We start from the raw sequence: 13,604 nt of genomic DNA, 5'->3' as shown, positions 1-13,604 counted from the left end.
CAATATTGATGATCAGTTATTCATACGGCAATTATAATCTGTTGAATTTGTCTAGCTCTTGTGGCATTATTTATTATCCCATCATCAACCTGACATGTCTTCACCCATCTGTAGTTTCTATATTCAACTCACCTGGGGTTGATATTTAATCTTTACAACTAATGCAAAGGGAGTAAACAAAGAGCTGGTAAGGTAATGTCTATCTTGATTTTGGCTTTTCAGCGGCTGTCTTCTACCTCCAAATTCAACATGCAGTAAAAACGCAAATTTAATTAGCCTATTTTTAATTTTTGGTCAAATGAAAGACTCTTTTATTCTAGTCAACATGTATTCTGATTTTGAAAAATATATATATTTGCAGTCAATATTTGGGTGCACTGCAAGTGAATAGGGATGCCTAAAATAGGGTGACGAGACGTCCTCTTTTCCTCGGACATGTCCTACTTTTGAGACAAAAAATAATGTCCGGGGGAATTTCAAAATTATCCAGGATTTTGTTCGATTGCCATCGCACACTAAGAAGCTATACGTGAGCTGAAGAATAAAGTTGTTCAAAAACAGGTCTAACTGTTAAATGCAAGCAAGCCTTCCTGCCGTGTGCTCTGAATCAATGTAGTTAGTTCTCTCACTTCTTTGTTCACAGGAGATTTGTTGAATGTTATGCTCGACTCCATTGAGTCATATTGTACTTTTTCATCAAACACTGAGCAGTCAATTAATACATAACGTTTACATTAGAACAACTTTATTTTCCCGTTTACGTAATGAGACTTAGAAGTCCGAGGTGGACCTGAATGTCACTCATAAAAATGGGTGGTTGCTGGTCAGCGTGGTGCATTAACTAAAGACAGCTCCTGAAATTTGAGATTAACGCTGTTGACCACTGACAAAAATTATTAGTACGTGCGAAAGTATGAAAAGAGTGTCCTTCAGGTGAACCGGTGGGAGCAATGAGTAAAAAAAAAGAGGATATACGTCACTTTCTTCTAAACAGGTAAGCTAATGACAATCACCATTTAGGGCCCACCCTAATTACCATTATTATCCTCGTACGTGCGCTAGTCACACTGATATAACTTAAACTGACATTTGATAACAAATATGTAAGCTTTTGTTTTTGTTGTAAAGTTTGGATGCGTTTATTTATTATCCTACAGTATATGTGAAAACGAATTGCGAGGTACAAGTGTATTTTGCCTCCACTGCGGTGGTGGCGTCCTTAATAACGCTTCACTTAACAGGAAACAGGAAGTAGTATGATTTGGCGTGTGGAGTAAACTGACTGGTCATTATCGTCAAACATCGTTAAAATAGCTAAACTGCCTTTTTCTTGAATGATAATTTATTTGTAAACTTTTACAAATGACATCTGTCTTCACGCGATTAAACGAGATAACAGAATATATGTCGCTGGATCACGTGACCAGCGAGCTTTAGCCGAACATTCTTTTCATTTGTAACATGCTAAGCAACATAATTGTCCTATTACAAGTCACCGTGTGTTTGAAATATTCGTGAACACCTGTAATTGGGTTCTTTGAGCGTCAAATATCATTGTAATGCCATTAATAAAGATAACTTTCATGGTGCTTTTTCATTGGACCACCATAGGTCACGTGACTTGGAGAACCTAGCAATTACTCAATATTTATTTGTTTTTATAGGCCCCAAAAAGGCACAACTATCCTCGTTTCACTGAAAATGTCTCCGCGTGTAAATATGTGTTGTTGGCGTCAGGTGACGTTTGTCACTCTCACTTTAGGTTGTAGTGCTGGACATAACATTGGCCCCGTTAACATATTTCTTGTTATCGCTTCTCGGCCTTTTGGCTAAGATCAAGTGTAGTATCTGTTCTTATCAGTTTAATATCTGATACGTCCCCTATCCGGGGACCATATATTAAATTGATTTTTGGAACAGGGAGATGGAAAAGGGGCTTGCTCCGTCCACTCCACGCACCGACCTGGTATTGCAGTACCTCCAGGAACGGTGCACCCCCTCTGCTTGTGAAATCAATCGTGCAGTAATCATGCGATGAGAGGATACCTTTGCAATTGATGGATGGGAATGTTAATACGTTGTAGCAGGGCATATATAAAACTAATGGAATCATGAAGAAATGTAATTAAAAAGTTTTTCCCTCAAATAATGTATATACTCGATTTTGAATATGCATGACAACTTGGTCATTCTTGGATTACATTTTCCCTATATTAAAGTGCTGTTTATAGTAAAATTGTGTATATTACAGTGGACTACAATAAGTTTAAATATACATCAGCCTGTTATTGCTTTAGATAATTAAAAAGTGCTGCTGAAAATATTAGTGTTTTATTTCTATTCATTTTTGTTGCACCGTGTATGAACATACCCGATTAGGGTGACCAGACGTCACCCACTAAAAACAGCGTTGTCGTGGTTAATGCTTTTATTGTGTCAGCCACGCATATACTTCCGCTACTTTATTAAATTCTTGGGAAATGTTACCGGAAATAGACCACTTTTCAAAGCTTGGAAAATGCAAACTTGATTGTTCTATTCACACACGTGCTGACCATGTAATGTTGAGCTACATGCTTCAAGTTTTGACGTATTGGAAACAGTTTTTTGTTGTTGTTTTTTTCTTATCTGGTTTAATTTAATGACTGATTATCGTGATAATTCGATCGGGGAACAAGAAGCCACGTTTATGTAACCCGAGCTGCAACTGAAAAGGCTAGCTTTAGCCGAATCTGATGCAGCAACATGTTCAGACTTGATCTTTTGCACAGCGTGGGACCTGTCACCATTCACATTCAGGACATCTCGCAAATCGGCTAATGCAAAGAGAATGGATTATAGCTTCCCAAAGCAGCTGTTCCCTTCATTTTACAACAATGGACCACCAGGCTGCACGCAGAAACCATGTGCTGGAATTTGGGGCAGTTACGATCAGGTCCAACCTCAGGTTTGTGAATGCATCGAACAATTATCTTATGTTCAATTAATTCTAAACGCGGTGTCAGATTTGTTCCAGAGATCATTGTCACTGCGTCGTTTTAGGACATTTGTCTTAACAATTTTGATTATTTTTGTCAGGGAACTGTGAGGGTTGGTGCAAAACATGACATACCGCTATGTTACTTCTTGTAGTACTTTAGAAATTCGAACCATTTGAAGAAGACTCTTAAAAGTAAATCGAACTACACATTTTTAAAAGAAAAAAAAAACGTCGTCAGCACAGTAAATACTCAAAGTACAGATAACTGAAAACGGACAATACAATCACGAGGTATTTTCACGTCACTTCGAACCACAAGTTGTGTCCGTTACACCAAAAATTAAAAAGCACATTTTGATTTCAGGGTGGATCTGATCCTCCAAGCAACTGGACCTTTACATCTAGACATCAGGTGAAGGGGGAGATATGGCGTCAGACAGAACCGGCACCAATTCCCCTCTTCAATCCAAAGAACTGTAAGTGACCTTACAGCTGGTATCTACACACATGGACAAATGTGTTGGTACCCTTCTGTTACTGTATTAAAACCCCACAGTATCAATTAAAAATACTTCTGTTAGTAATGAAATTCTGACCTTAGCAAGTAAAATTGACTTGAGTACGATACAGTAGTTAGGCTGTGACCATTTGCGCCTCCACCTGGTTGCTTTATTAAGCATCTGGCACACTTTATTAAACTAACCACCACATAACCTTGTTGATTACAATGCCGATAAAATCTTACTATCTGTCTACTAATCAACTCACAACATCAACGGCCTTTTTAGGTGATTCTCATTCATTAAATAAGTCTTCTTCGACCGAAGTTTATGACAAGCCATTCAATCTTCGGTAACCACAAACTTGTTTTTAATCTCGGCATTTTGTTCATAGCTGGGTGCAGATAAAGAAATTCCCGCGAGCCACTGACCTCACTCGCTAGTGCTATTAAATTGCTCAGTATACAATTGTGCAGTGACCAGCTTGAATCTGGTATGCAATTTAATCTTTCTAATTTGTGTGTACACCGTTGATGTAACGTAGCAGGCACTTTTGACATGGTAAAAGAGCAGTTGTGAGGCAATCACCGTTGTATGTCACACAAGTGTATTTTAAACAGAATCAACTTTAGATCAAGTTGGGTTCAAGTTTTTTTGCACCAGAGTCTGACTGACTTGATTGTGAGTATCTGCTGATGCCAAGGCCTCATCAGATACCGCTGCAATGTATTATTAAGAAGGAAAAATAGGTGCATCAAAACGGTTTCAATTTATTTGAATGAAAATATCCTCACAGTTCAGAGGTGTGAATCTGGCTCCACCCTTTCTGTGCGGCAGTTGCATGTTCTCCCCATGCTTGAATAAGTGTTTTTTTCCGAGTATCCTCACACATCACAAAAACATGCATGGTAGGCCAATTGACCACTCCAACTTTGCCTTTGTGGTGTGATTGTGAGCATGAATGCCTTCAACTGGCTGGCGACCAGTTCAGGGTGTACCCCGCCTGCTGCCCAAAGACTGCTGGGATAGGCTCCAGCATGCCCGCAACCCTCGTGGGTAGAAGTGTTCCGGAAGTTAAATGAATGAGTCAAATTGATTGCAACTAGTCTTTTCCTGTATCGGGCAAATGTATTGAATTATCAAATCTTTTGTTCAAATCATGTTTGTTTTTATCAAATTTCCAGCTTTCATTTGGTCCTCAACTTCTCCAGATCCGCACGACTTCACAGAGCATGTGAGTCTGATCTTGGATCTTGCTTGTTTTTTCTGAAATGTTTATTTGTTTTATTTATTTATTTTAAATATGTTATTTCTAGATGCAAAACTTCTACTCCGATCATTGCCGAGACGCCTTTGGGTGCATCAGTGAAGTTCTCGGGGAAAATTTCTATTTTAAATATGGAATGAAAAAGGTGGGTTTGCTTTTATTGGAAAAAAAAACTGTTAATAGGAAAAAACGAATGTATTTCCCATCACTGACTAAATTAAGTACCTTCGATTGAGTCACAAATTTACAGTCCACGATCTACAGTTTTAAAATGCAATAAAGTGTTTAAAAAGTCTTGTGCGGATGCCCTCACGCGTGGGCACGTCAGCCGGCCAGCACCTTTTGTGTGGACTGAATTCCAAAATCTGTAAAGTTGTTTTGTGTGGCTTCCGTAATATACAGGCGTAATATGTAGACCCGATAAACCGATTAGAGGACATCACGTTTTACGTCGAGCGGGGCAAAAAAAAAACAGAGGACTGTACGTAACACGTTGAGCACGTACCTCCGCCGCCATTGATAAATAAATACTATTGTTTGTGCAAAGAAAACAGCATTAGGACCCTCTAAAATGGCATAGACAAAGAGACATGCTTATGAGGCACTATTCAAGCCGGGATCATTGCCGAAGAGCACCGTAACAACGACGAGACAATGACGAGGGAACTGTTTAATTTGGATATGGAAAATGAGGATTTTGATGGATTTGCGTATTAATATTAATTAACATTGTGAGTACAATAAATAGTATAATAAAGTACAACAGAACTGACTGTTAGGTTTTTTTTGTTTTGTTTTTTAACGGTAAGTCATGGCATGCATGCACCCTATAATGGGGTGCGTCCTATGTGTGGATTAACTATAGAAAAGACCCCGGAGTTGAGTCTGTACCTTTTAACCCGAAGCGCCTTATGGTGCGGAAAATACTGTAGCTATAGGTCAAGCAGTTATTATAAATTGAAATAACGTAAAAACTAAAAACTACAATTCAGCACTCTTGCTTTTCCTCCTACGGAATGACCATCAATTGTCAGTTGAAGACACAGAAATCACTGGAAGATGTCAACATCTCTGTTGACAATTCTACCATATATAAAACATTCAACAAGAATGTTCATGGGAGAACACCAAGAAGGAAGCCGTTGCTCTCTTAAAGAAACATAAACTAGCTGTGTGTTTGAAGTTTGCTTTAAAGCACTGAGATATTCGCCACTGTATTCAACCACGGTTCATCAATATGATGGAAATGTTGTGTTCACCAAGAACTGGTAAAAGCTGAGTGTCTAATGAGCCTCTGTTGAGTGCTGTGCTTGGCGCAAACTCTTGTCTAAATTGTGTGTTTGCTTGAAGGGAAGAAAATAAGTGATGGACTTAGTATTATGTTGTGCATGTGTGTAAATTCCAGCGTCAACGCAGAGATGCAGTTCACACATGGAAGATAAAACGGTTCCTTGACAAGCTGAATTTGCCAATGTAAGTGCCACAATATATAGGCCTTCCAAATGCAAACACTTGTGAATGTCTGACGGTTGTTTTATGACATTTCTTGTCACTTCTCAGATGTCACAAGTCGTGTTCATCCAGAACACTGCAGGCGTACAGTGCTTTAATGTCAGATGTCGTGCATACTGTCCCGCCAGAGCTCCTGGGTTCTCTGTTGTACGAGGAACTGACGGAGCAGAGAGACCGCCGGCTGTTCTATGAAGGAGCCACAGGGGGCGCACTCAACTTAATCCCCTTCTCACAAAGTGAACACTCTCAAAATGGCTGCCTTCTCTTTCCTGGAAACCAGGGAATGGACCGCCTCAGTATCCTTCAGCAAAACAATGTCTTAATTCAATTTGATGGCAGTTAACAATTGCATTTTGTCAGATTTAACAGACTTGCCAGACTTATTGTGTAACGTTTTAATGTTTCTCATGCAATTTGGATTCAACCTCGAATGTTTTTGCATTAGGCCACGCCATGCAAAAATCTTTGTCACATCAACTTAACTTCTTCACAGCATTACCAAATAAACACATAAACACGCCTTTTTTTTTTTAAACATTCAATTACTTTATTTGATCATAGAAAGGAGAGCTAGAAGTGGATTGTGACAATCAGGGCTAGAGTAATGTTTGTTTTTAAAGACAGACTATAAAGAGGTTTCACTCTCTTCCGTTTGTTCTATTTTTGTGTACTCAGAAAAGGTTTAGCCTATTTGACTGTTCTAGCTCATGAAAAGCCCGGCCACTGACAGAACCATTAAGGTTTTCATTTGACACTTGATGGCTCCAATCAGAGTTATAACTCAACCCAACAAAATGTGTGTTCTGATCATCCTTAAAGCAGTACCTCAGACTTTCACAGAGTCGAGTGGGAACACCACCAAGACAAATGTTTCTCTATGAAATCCAGCAAAAGGAAACCGTTCCACTTCCAATTGAAAGGCCCCATCCGGCAGATTAGCTCAGCATCTTTGTTCAACATTTGTAAGGCAAAGAAACAATTTCAGTCATCGGTATGTCACAGAACCACCGTTTGATACCTTTCTGTGTGTAGGTTGTGTTTCTGCGCGGTCAGATCGTTTCTGTGGCTTTTGGAGATTTAGTGAGCGTGAAGAACCACATTTGTTGCAAGTCGTTAACACCAAAGAGGTTGCCACTTGTATTACTGTCAGGTAAGTTACCAAAATGCAATACAGCCTAAAGGGTCCAAAAAAACATCTCAATTATGTTGTTGTTGTTAGTCCTCACATTCTAGGTGAAGTTTTGGTGGCAAGTGAAAGTGGAACAGTAAACCTGTGGACTGTTGGCAAAGGGTAAGAGCATTTTTTTGCAAAATTCTTCGTAGAGAAGAGACTGGTGTCGTTCAGGCTTAAGCAAAAAAATAAAAATTGCGGCTAGATTTTCTTTTTGTTCCTCACCTTATATCAGGATCCAAAAGGTTTGGGAAGACATCAGCAACCTTTACTTCAATGCTAAGTCATCATGGCGATGGTGTGAATTCTCTGCCCATCCTCGGGTGATTGTCTACGCTGACAGGACTGGTGCAGAACTCTGCGATATCAGGGTGAGATTAAACAACACAAAACATTTTGAAATACACGTAACACTGCACACTTTGGTAACGGCATCATATTATTTAAAAAAGGGAGTATCCAAAGCGTTTAGGTTATGGTTTTCCTCTGTTCTGTAATACTCTATTTACTGCATCCTAATATGGCCCCATGATCATTTCTGAATTCACGCAACTATTATTATTTGTACATTGTTGGATTTTGGTACGACGATACTCATGTTGGAAAAGCAAGAATTAAGTGGCTATGGAATGTGTCGCGTATACAGTAATCCCTCGCCACTTCGCAGTTCGTTTATCATATCTTCACTGCATTGCGGATTTTTTCCAGCCAAAAAAAAAAGTTGTTATAATAAGAATTCTAAAAACATATTTGCAGTGTTGGACTTTTTTATAAAAGAAGTTGTTATAATAAAAGACTTCTGAAAACATATTTACAGTATTGTACCTTGTTATAAAGTTGTTATCATAATAAGAGTCCTAAAATCATATTTACAGTATGTATACTTTAGCTACATATACATCTACAAAATGCGCATAGCGCTGCTATGGTAACTTGTGACCACTAGAGGTCCCTGTTTAACCAAGATTAACAACAACGTCACATCTACATATGTTACACACACACACACACACGTATGTCGTATATCTTCAATATTTATCCAATATTTTCAGTCTTTTATTTATACTATTAATGTATTATTTACATGTTTGGAACTATTATTTAATGTTCTTATAATAACATATGCACTTAAATGGTTTCATATACATTTATTGACACAAAATGATGAGAGGGTGACCCTACTTCGTGGATTTCACTTATTGCAGGGTGGTTTTGGAACCAATTATCGGCGATAAACAAGGGATTACTGTACTACTTTTTCAATGAGTCTGTTTTGTTTCTCTCCACGTTTCTCCAGGCGTGTCCTGCCTCCAATCACACATTGTTTCGTATCAGCAACACTGCAGACTGTAGAAGTGGAGAGAGGCTTATCCTCAGTAAATATCTGGCAGATGTTCACCCTTTTCACCATCTTGTCAACACTCAGGTACAGCAATGAATACTCAATTTTAGCCACCACTTCAAATTGAAGACGTTTGGATGCAGTTGGTTCATGATTTAGCCTGGGAGAAAATTTGGTTTTCTCCCTAGAGGTGTTTTGGTCATGTTATGTCTAGTCCCAAAGATAGAGTGACGTGTTGTTGTTTTTTTCTTTCCTTTTTTGCTCCTCAACAAACTTTACTGTATCACTCGTTTTCGCCTCAAGCAACTTTTGATTGTACTGTGTGACCAATTATACTCCTTTTATTTTTCCCTGGTAAAACTTTAGTCATGCTTGGGACTTTGTCTCTCTTTAACCACACACTTTAAACGTATCAATTATTTACATAATCAAAGAGGCTGCAGGCTGCCTGAATTCAATTGTACTTGCTATATATTGTCTAATAATCACTACAAATATGACATGTATATTTATTGTTACATTTAGATTGTGTGACATTAAATTTATTAAGGCTACATGTCATTCCATTTCACTCTTAGTACTCAACCTACATAATGGACGAGCGATTTCCTTGCTTACCAGTGCTGAAGATGGATCACATGATGCAATTCCCACCAGTGTTCTGTCATGTCCTTCCTGGTGGATCCTCATCTCGGAGCGGAGCAGGAACCACTAAAGTTTTACTGGGTTCACAGTGCTCTCAGGAAATCACACAGCTGCAGTATTCAGGTTTGTGATGACTGGGGATTGTCCATCATTTTTAGGCCAGTTCCCGAGCTGCTTAACAATCTACATGTTTACAACTTCAGGTGGCAGAGCAGAAGCGTGCATCAGTATGGGTCCTCCTCAGGCACTCCTTCGGCCTTGTGATAGCCTCCAACACCTTCCCGTCCAGATCCCGCACCGCATGGACATAGCATCTAACCGACTGTCCTCACCATCTGCAGGTAATTGGTGTAAATAATTCATCCATTTGTAAAATTGTTGTCTGTTAATTTAGTGGAATCATTTTTAAGCAATCTTTTTATAAATGTTTATTTTTTTATAAAATTACAGCAAAGCTGTCTTAAAAACAATTTCGTTTTGCTTTTGGACAGGAAAATACACTCATATTGTGTATAATGTGAATTTCTTCAATTCACATTTTCCACAATGCGAGTTTAAGAAATCAAAACTATTGACTCGGTATGAAAATAAATTTTTCATTTTTTTATATTGTCACAATTTTGTCTAATACCCTTGCAAAAAAAATAAAGGTCCAAAGTTAGAAAGGTGGGCCTTCAGTTAAGTCGGTCATTCCTAAAGGAAAGAAAAAAGAATAAGAACCTCGGGTCAGAGGGACTGTGTTTTTTTTTTATGTTTGCAATTAACAAGACAATTGCAACAGATTTTATTTGGATCAGAAACATCTTGAATGAAACGAAATAGTGGCTCTGATAAGCCCTTAGCAATTTTGGTCCTGTTAAAACTCAAAATTTTATGTTTTTACATTTTTAGGTCTAACCTGTATCCAAAAGACTGCAAGAGATGGAAGTAATGATTGCATCTATGTGCTACAATTGACTGAAGCAGGTGATATATTCTATCAGATCCTTGAACATGAGCATCTGGATGCCTCTTTAGCCCCAGCCTCAGAGGATGAAGCCCAACCTAGAAAAACCTCCCCAAAAAAACTACTTCCAGTACTGGAAAATGCCTCCGAAGCAGTTCCTGAAACATCCAGCGATGAGGACATAATCGGGCCAACTCAGGGAATAATGCTTCATACATTTGTGACCAAAACGCCAGAGAAACAACTTCAATTGGACAATTCGGACAACGGTTCTGAGGATTCAGAGACACGAGAGGAAGGACAAAACTTGAAAAGGTTGAACCTCCAGATACATGTCAATGATGATCCAGGATTGAATGCAGAAAATGAAGACGGGACCAGTTCGGCAGCCAATGATTCAGAGCAGCCAAGCAGCAATCAGGAGACGCGCCCTAACTTTAATCATGCTAATCTACCTGACTGTCCGACTTTTGTAAAACTCAGTGAGGATGCTCTCAGCACATGGAAACGCTGGCTGCAAAAACTAATGCACAAGAGCCACAAAAAGAAGGACCGTATGCACTGCCAAATGACATGCGATCCCAGTAGTCTCTTTAGTCTTTCCCGCAACAAAATGAGAGAACTGTCTCAAGATGACCACGTAACGCGCATGAGACATCAGTTGAGTGTGTGCATGTCTGACCCTTCCCTGCTGGTGAGAAGCGCCGCCACCTCCGAGCCTCCGAAAGTGGTGCCGTTTCCAGACCAGGTGGACACAGGAGCATGGGTTGACGATCTCAGTGAACGTCTGACCCTGGCCTGGCAAGGCGAGGAAAATTGGCGAGCCTGGTGGAAAGATCGGCTGGGGCTGAATAGGGAAGAAAAGATGAATGCTCTCAGGAGGAAGAGGAGGAGGCAAAGGGAGGCGAGGATGCGATCCGGCGGGCGACGGCTAGCACTCTCTGAAAGCTTCACTTCATCAGTCACCTACCAGTCAGAGCTGGATGATTTCTCCGACTGGACGGGCTGGTCCTCTGCTGCAAGCCAAGGGGTAGGGTCAGACTCGGAAAGGGTGGAGACAGAATTATCGCAGTCTGAGGGCACGATAGAAAATGAAGCGCTAATAACCAAGACACCCATCACTGCGATCAATGAGGCCACATTTCCTACTCCAATCGTCTCATCAAGATCTGCTCAACTGGACTCCACACCATCCAGCCAGGGGAGAAGCAAACGCCCCGCAGAGGACTACCTCAGCTCTCTGTTTGGATCGCAGGTACCTGTATTTTTCACTGCTGGTTTCAAATTGGACATGTATCATTGTGTTCCCCAAACCCTCAGTGTTGGTTCCTCTTGTACACTCATCAAATAGACCAATGGTTCTCAACTGTTGTCTCTTGGGGACATGCATTTTCACTGCATAGTCACAAACCCAGTTCCTCGATTTCACATGGACTTTGGAGTCAAGAATTTTGAAATCGTGTTAACTCCAAAAGTCTTGTAAATCGTTTAGAAGACAAAAAAATATTGGAGCCACAAAAATGTATTTACGGCAAACAAAATTGGGATCCACGACCAAAACTGCGTTAGACAGAAAGTCACCTGGAGTTGAAGCTCGTAAAATCTTGGTTCACTTTCATGTCCACATTTAAATTTAAGAACATTTTGTACAGTACGTGGAAAAACCCCTGGATGTTTTTCGAGTGTTAATCTGGATTCGCTACTGTAGTGAGGAAACAAGCTTGAGAGCCATGTTTAATCACAAATACGGTAATTTCCAGACTATAAGCGGCTACTTTTTGCACAAGCTTTGAACCCTGGGGCTTGGAGTCTGGTGAGGCGTCTATAGATTTTCATGATTTTTGTGATTTCTAACATAGTGAAAGGGTTGTAGACCGCTGTTGTGCGGCACCGCTCTGCTGGGCGGACGGATATGTGACCAGACTAGGGTAACCAGACGTCCTCTTTTTCCCGGACATGTCCTACAAAAAAATGTCCAGGAGGGATTTCAAATTTGTCCGGGATTTTGTTCAATTGCAGTCGCGCACACCAGCAGCCGTATCCTCCTCACCTGAAAAGGTGTTGTATCTTCTTTTGGACAAAAAGAATGCGATACATTCTGTACATTCTAATCATTCCTGCTGTGCTTACAGAACAATCCCGCTCAACACGACAACTACTTTGACGCAGAGCAGCAGTCACTTGGACCTCAGGCTCACTCCTCCCAGTCCCTCTCCCAGAGTTCTCTGGGGCGCCTGTTTTCACAACCAAAGAAAAAGAAGGCACGGATGGGATTTTAGTTTGTCCATCAGCCCATAATCAAAATGCAGTATTGACTGCATACATTTTTACTCTTCTAATCCCTTGTTCAACAAAATCAAGTCATGACATCAGTCATGTATTCAGTTCACCTTACACCTGCACCCTCAAAGCAATCAAACAATTTGACTTTATGGACAGAGTGTCTCTGTTCTTTAAACACTTCAGTTTTACTACTTGAAGACCTCAAGATCATTAATTATTAAAAACGCACACAGATTGGATCTTAGCTTGAAAATGTATCATCTTCACTTTTAAACTCCGTTTTTTTGTGTTTGTGTGCACGCGCACATGCTGTTTGCATGTGTTTGTAATCATTAAAGTGTCTAATTTCATTTTATCAAATGTCATTAAGAAAATCTGTAACCTATTTTACGAAACTGTGTAATCAGCTTGTTCGGTTTGCCAGAGTTTTGGAGTGACTTAATACTCTGCATAACTTCTCATCTCCATGGAAACACCTTGACTTCACTTATGGCATGCGGCAGGAGGTACTTAAAGTTCATTCTCCAAACAAATTGAATGTCACAGCAATTTTCTCTTCTACTACAGATCATGGCTAGAGACTGTTTCTGCGTTGTAGTCACCTTTCCACGAAAGTATAGCAGAAACTGATCCGACTTGTGTTGCAGTTCTGAATTGTGTAGGGTTGTGTTGCTAAAATAAAGGGATAACGGGTTACAATATGTGCATAAATCTTTGATTACTTCTGCTCTGCACTCTCTGCCTATTAATTCTGTTACAATCACCTCCTCCCCTTCACTTTTAGCATATGTGTGCTGAACGCCATTACACATTGTCATAGCAACCAGCTTGTGGCTTAAAGTAAAGGAACATTACAGAAAACAAGTGATGGAAGTTGTCTCGGACTATATTGCCCTCTAAGTATGAATGTGTCTTTATATTTAGAGGTTTTTAACTTGTCAATGTGCATTGTACAGTA

At 39.8% G+C, this 13,604-nt stretch overlaps 1 protein-coding gene and 1 non-coding gene across 2 annotated transcripts; both read left to right on the top strand.

Annotated features, from left to right (window-relative positions):
* Window positions 1–1,061: 1,061 nt before the first annotated feature.
* Window positions 1,062–13,380, top strand: taf1c (TATA-box binding protein associated factor, RNA polymerase I subunit C). The gene is made up of 15 exons (XM_088391421.1): window positions 1,062–2,947; window positions 3,345–3,456; window positions 4,665–4,714; window positions 4,797–4,892; window positions 6,153–6,220; window positions 6,308–6,555; window positions 7,090–7,221; window positions 7,292–7,409; window positions 7,479–7,550; window positions 7,666–7,801; window positions 8,728–8,856; window positions 9,351–9,540; window positions 9,621–9,758; window positions 10,309–11,618; window positions 12,496–13,380. The coding sequence occupies exons 1-15, from the start codon at window positions 2,831–2,833 to the stop codon at window positions 12,640–12,642; spliced, it is 3,063 nt and encodes a 1,020-aa protein (XP_088247547.1). The 5' UTR covers window positions 1,062–2,830; the 3' UTR covers window positions 12,643–13,380.
* Window positions 1,810–2,000, top strand: LOC148389979 (U2 spliceosomal RNA). Its single transcript, XR_015861947.1, has one exon. It is a non-coding gene; the product is annotated as a U2 spliceosomal RNA (small nuclear RNA).
* Window positions 13,381–13,604: the final 224 nt, after the last annotated feature.

This window comes from Syngnathus floridae, chromosome 12, assembly GCF_059516105.1.
Source record: "Syngnathus floridae isolate MCC-2025c chromosome 12, RoL_Sflo_1.0, whole genome shotgun sequence".
Classification (NCBI taxonomy): Eukaryota; Metazoa; Chordata; class Actinopteri; order Syngnathiformes; family Syngnathidae; genus Syngnathus; species Syngnathus floridae.
This window is presented reverse-complemented; position numbering and strand designations above follow the sequence as displayed.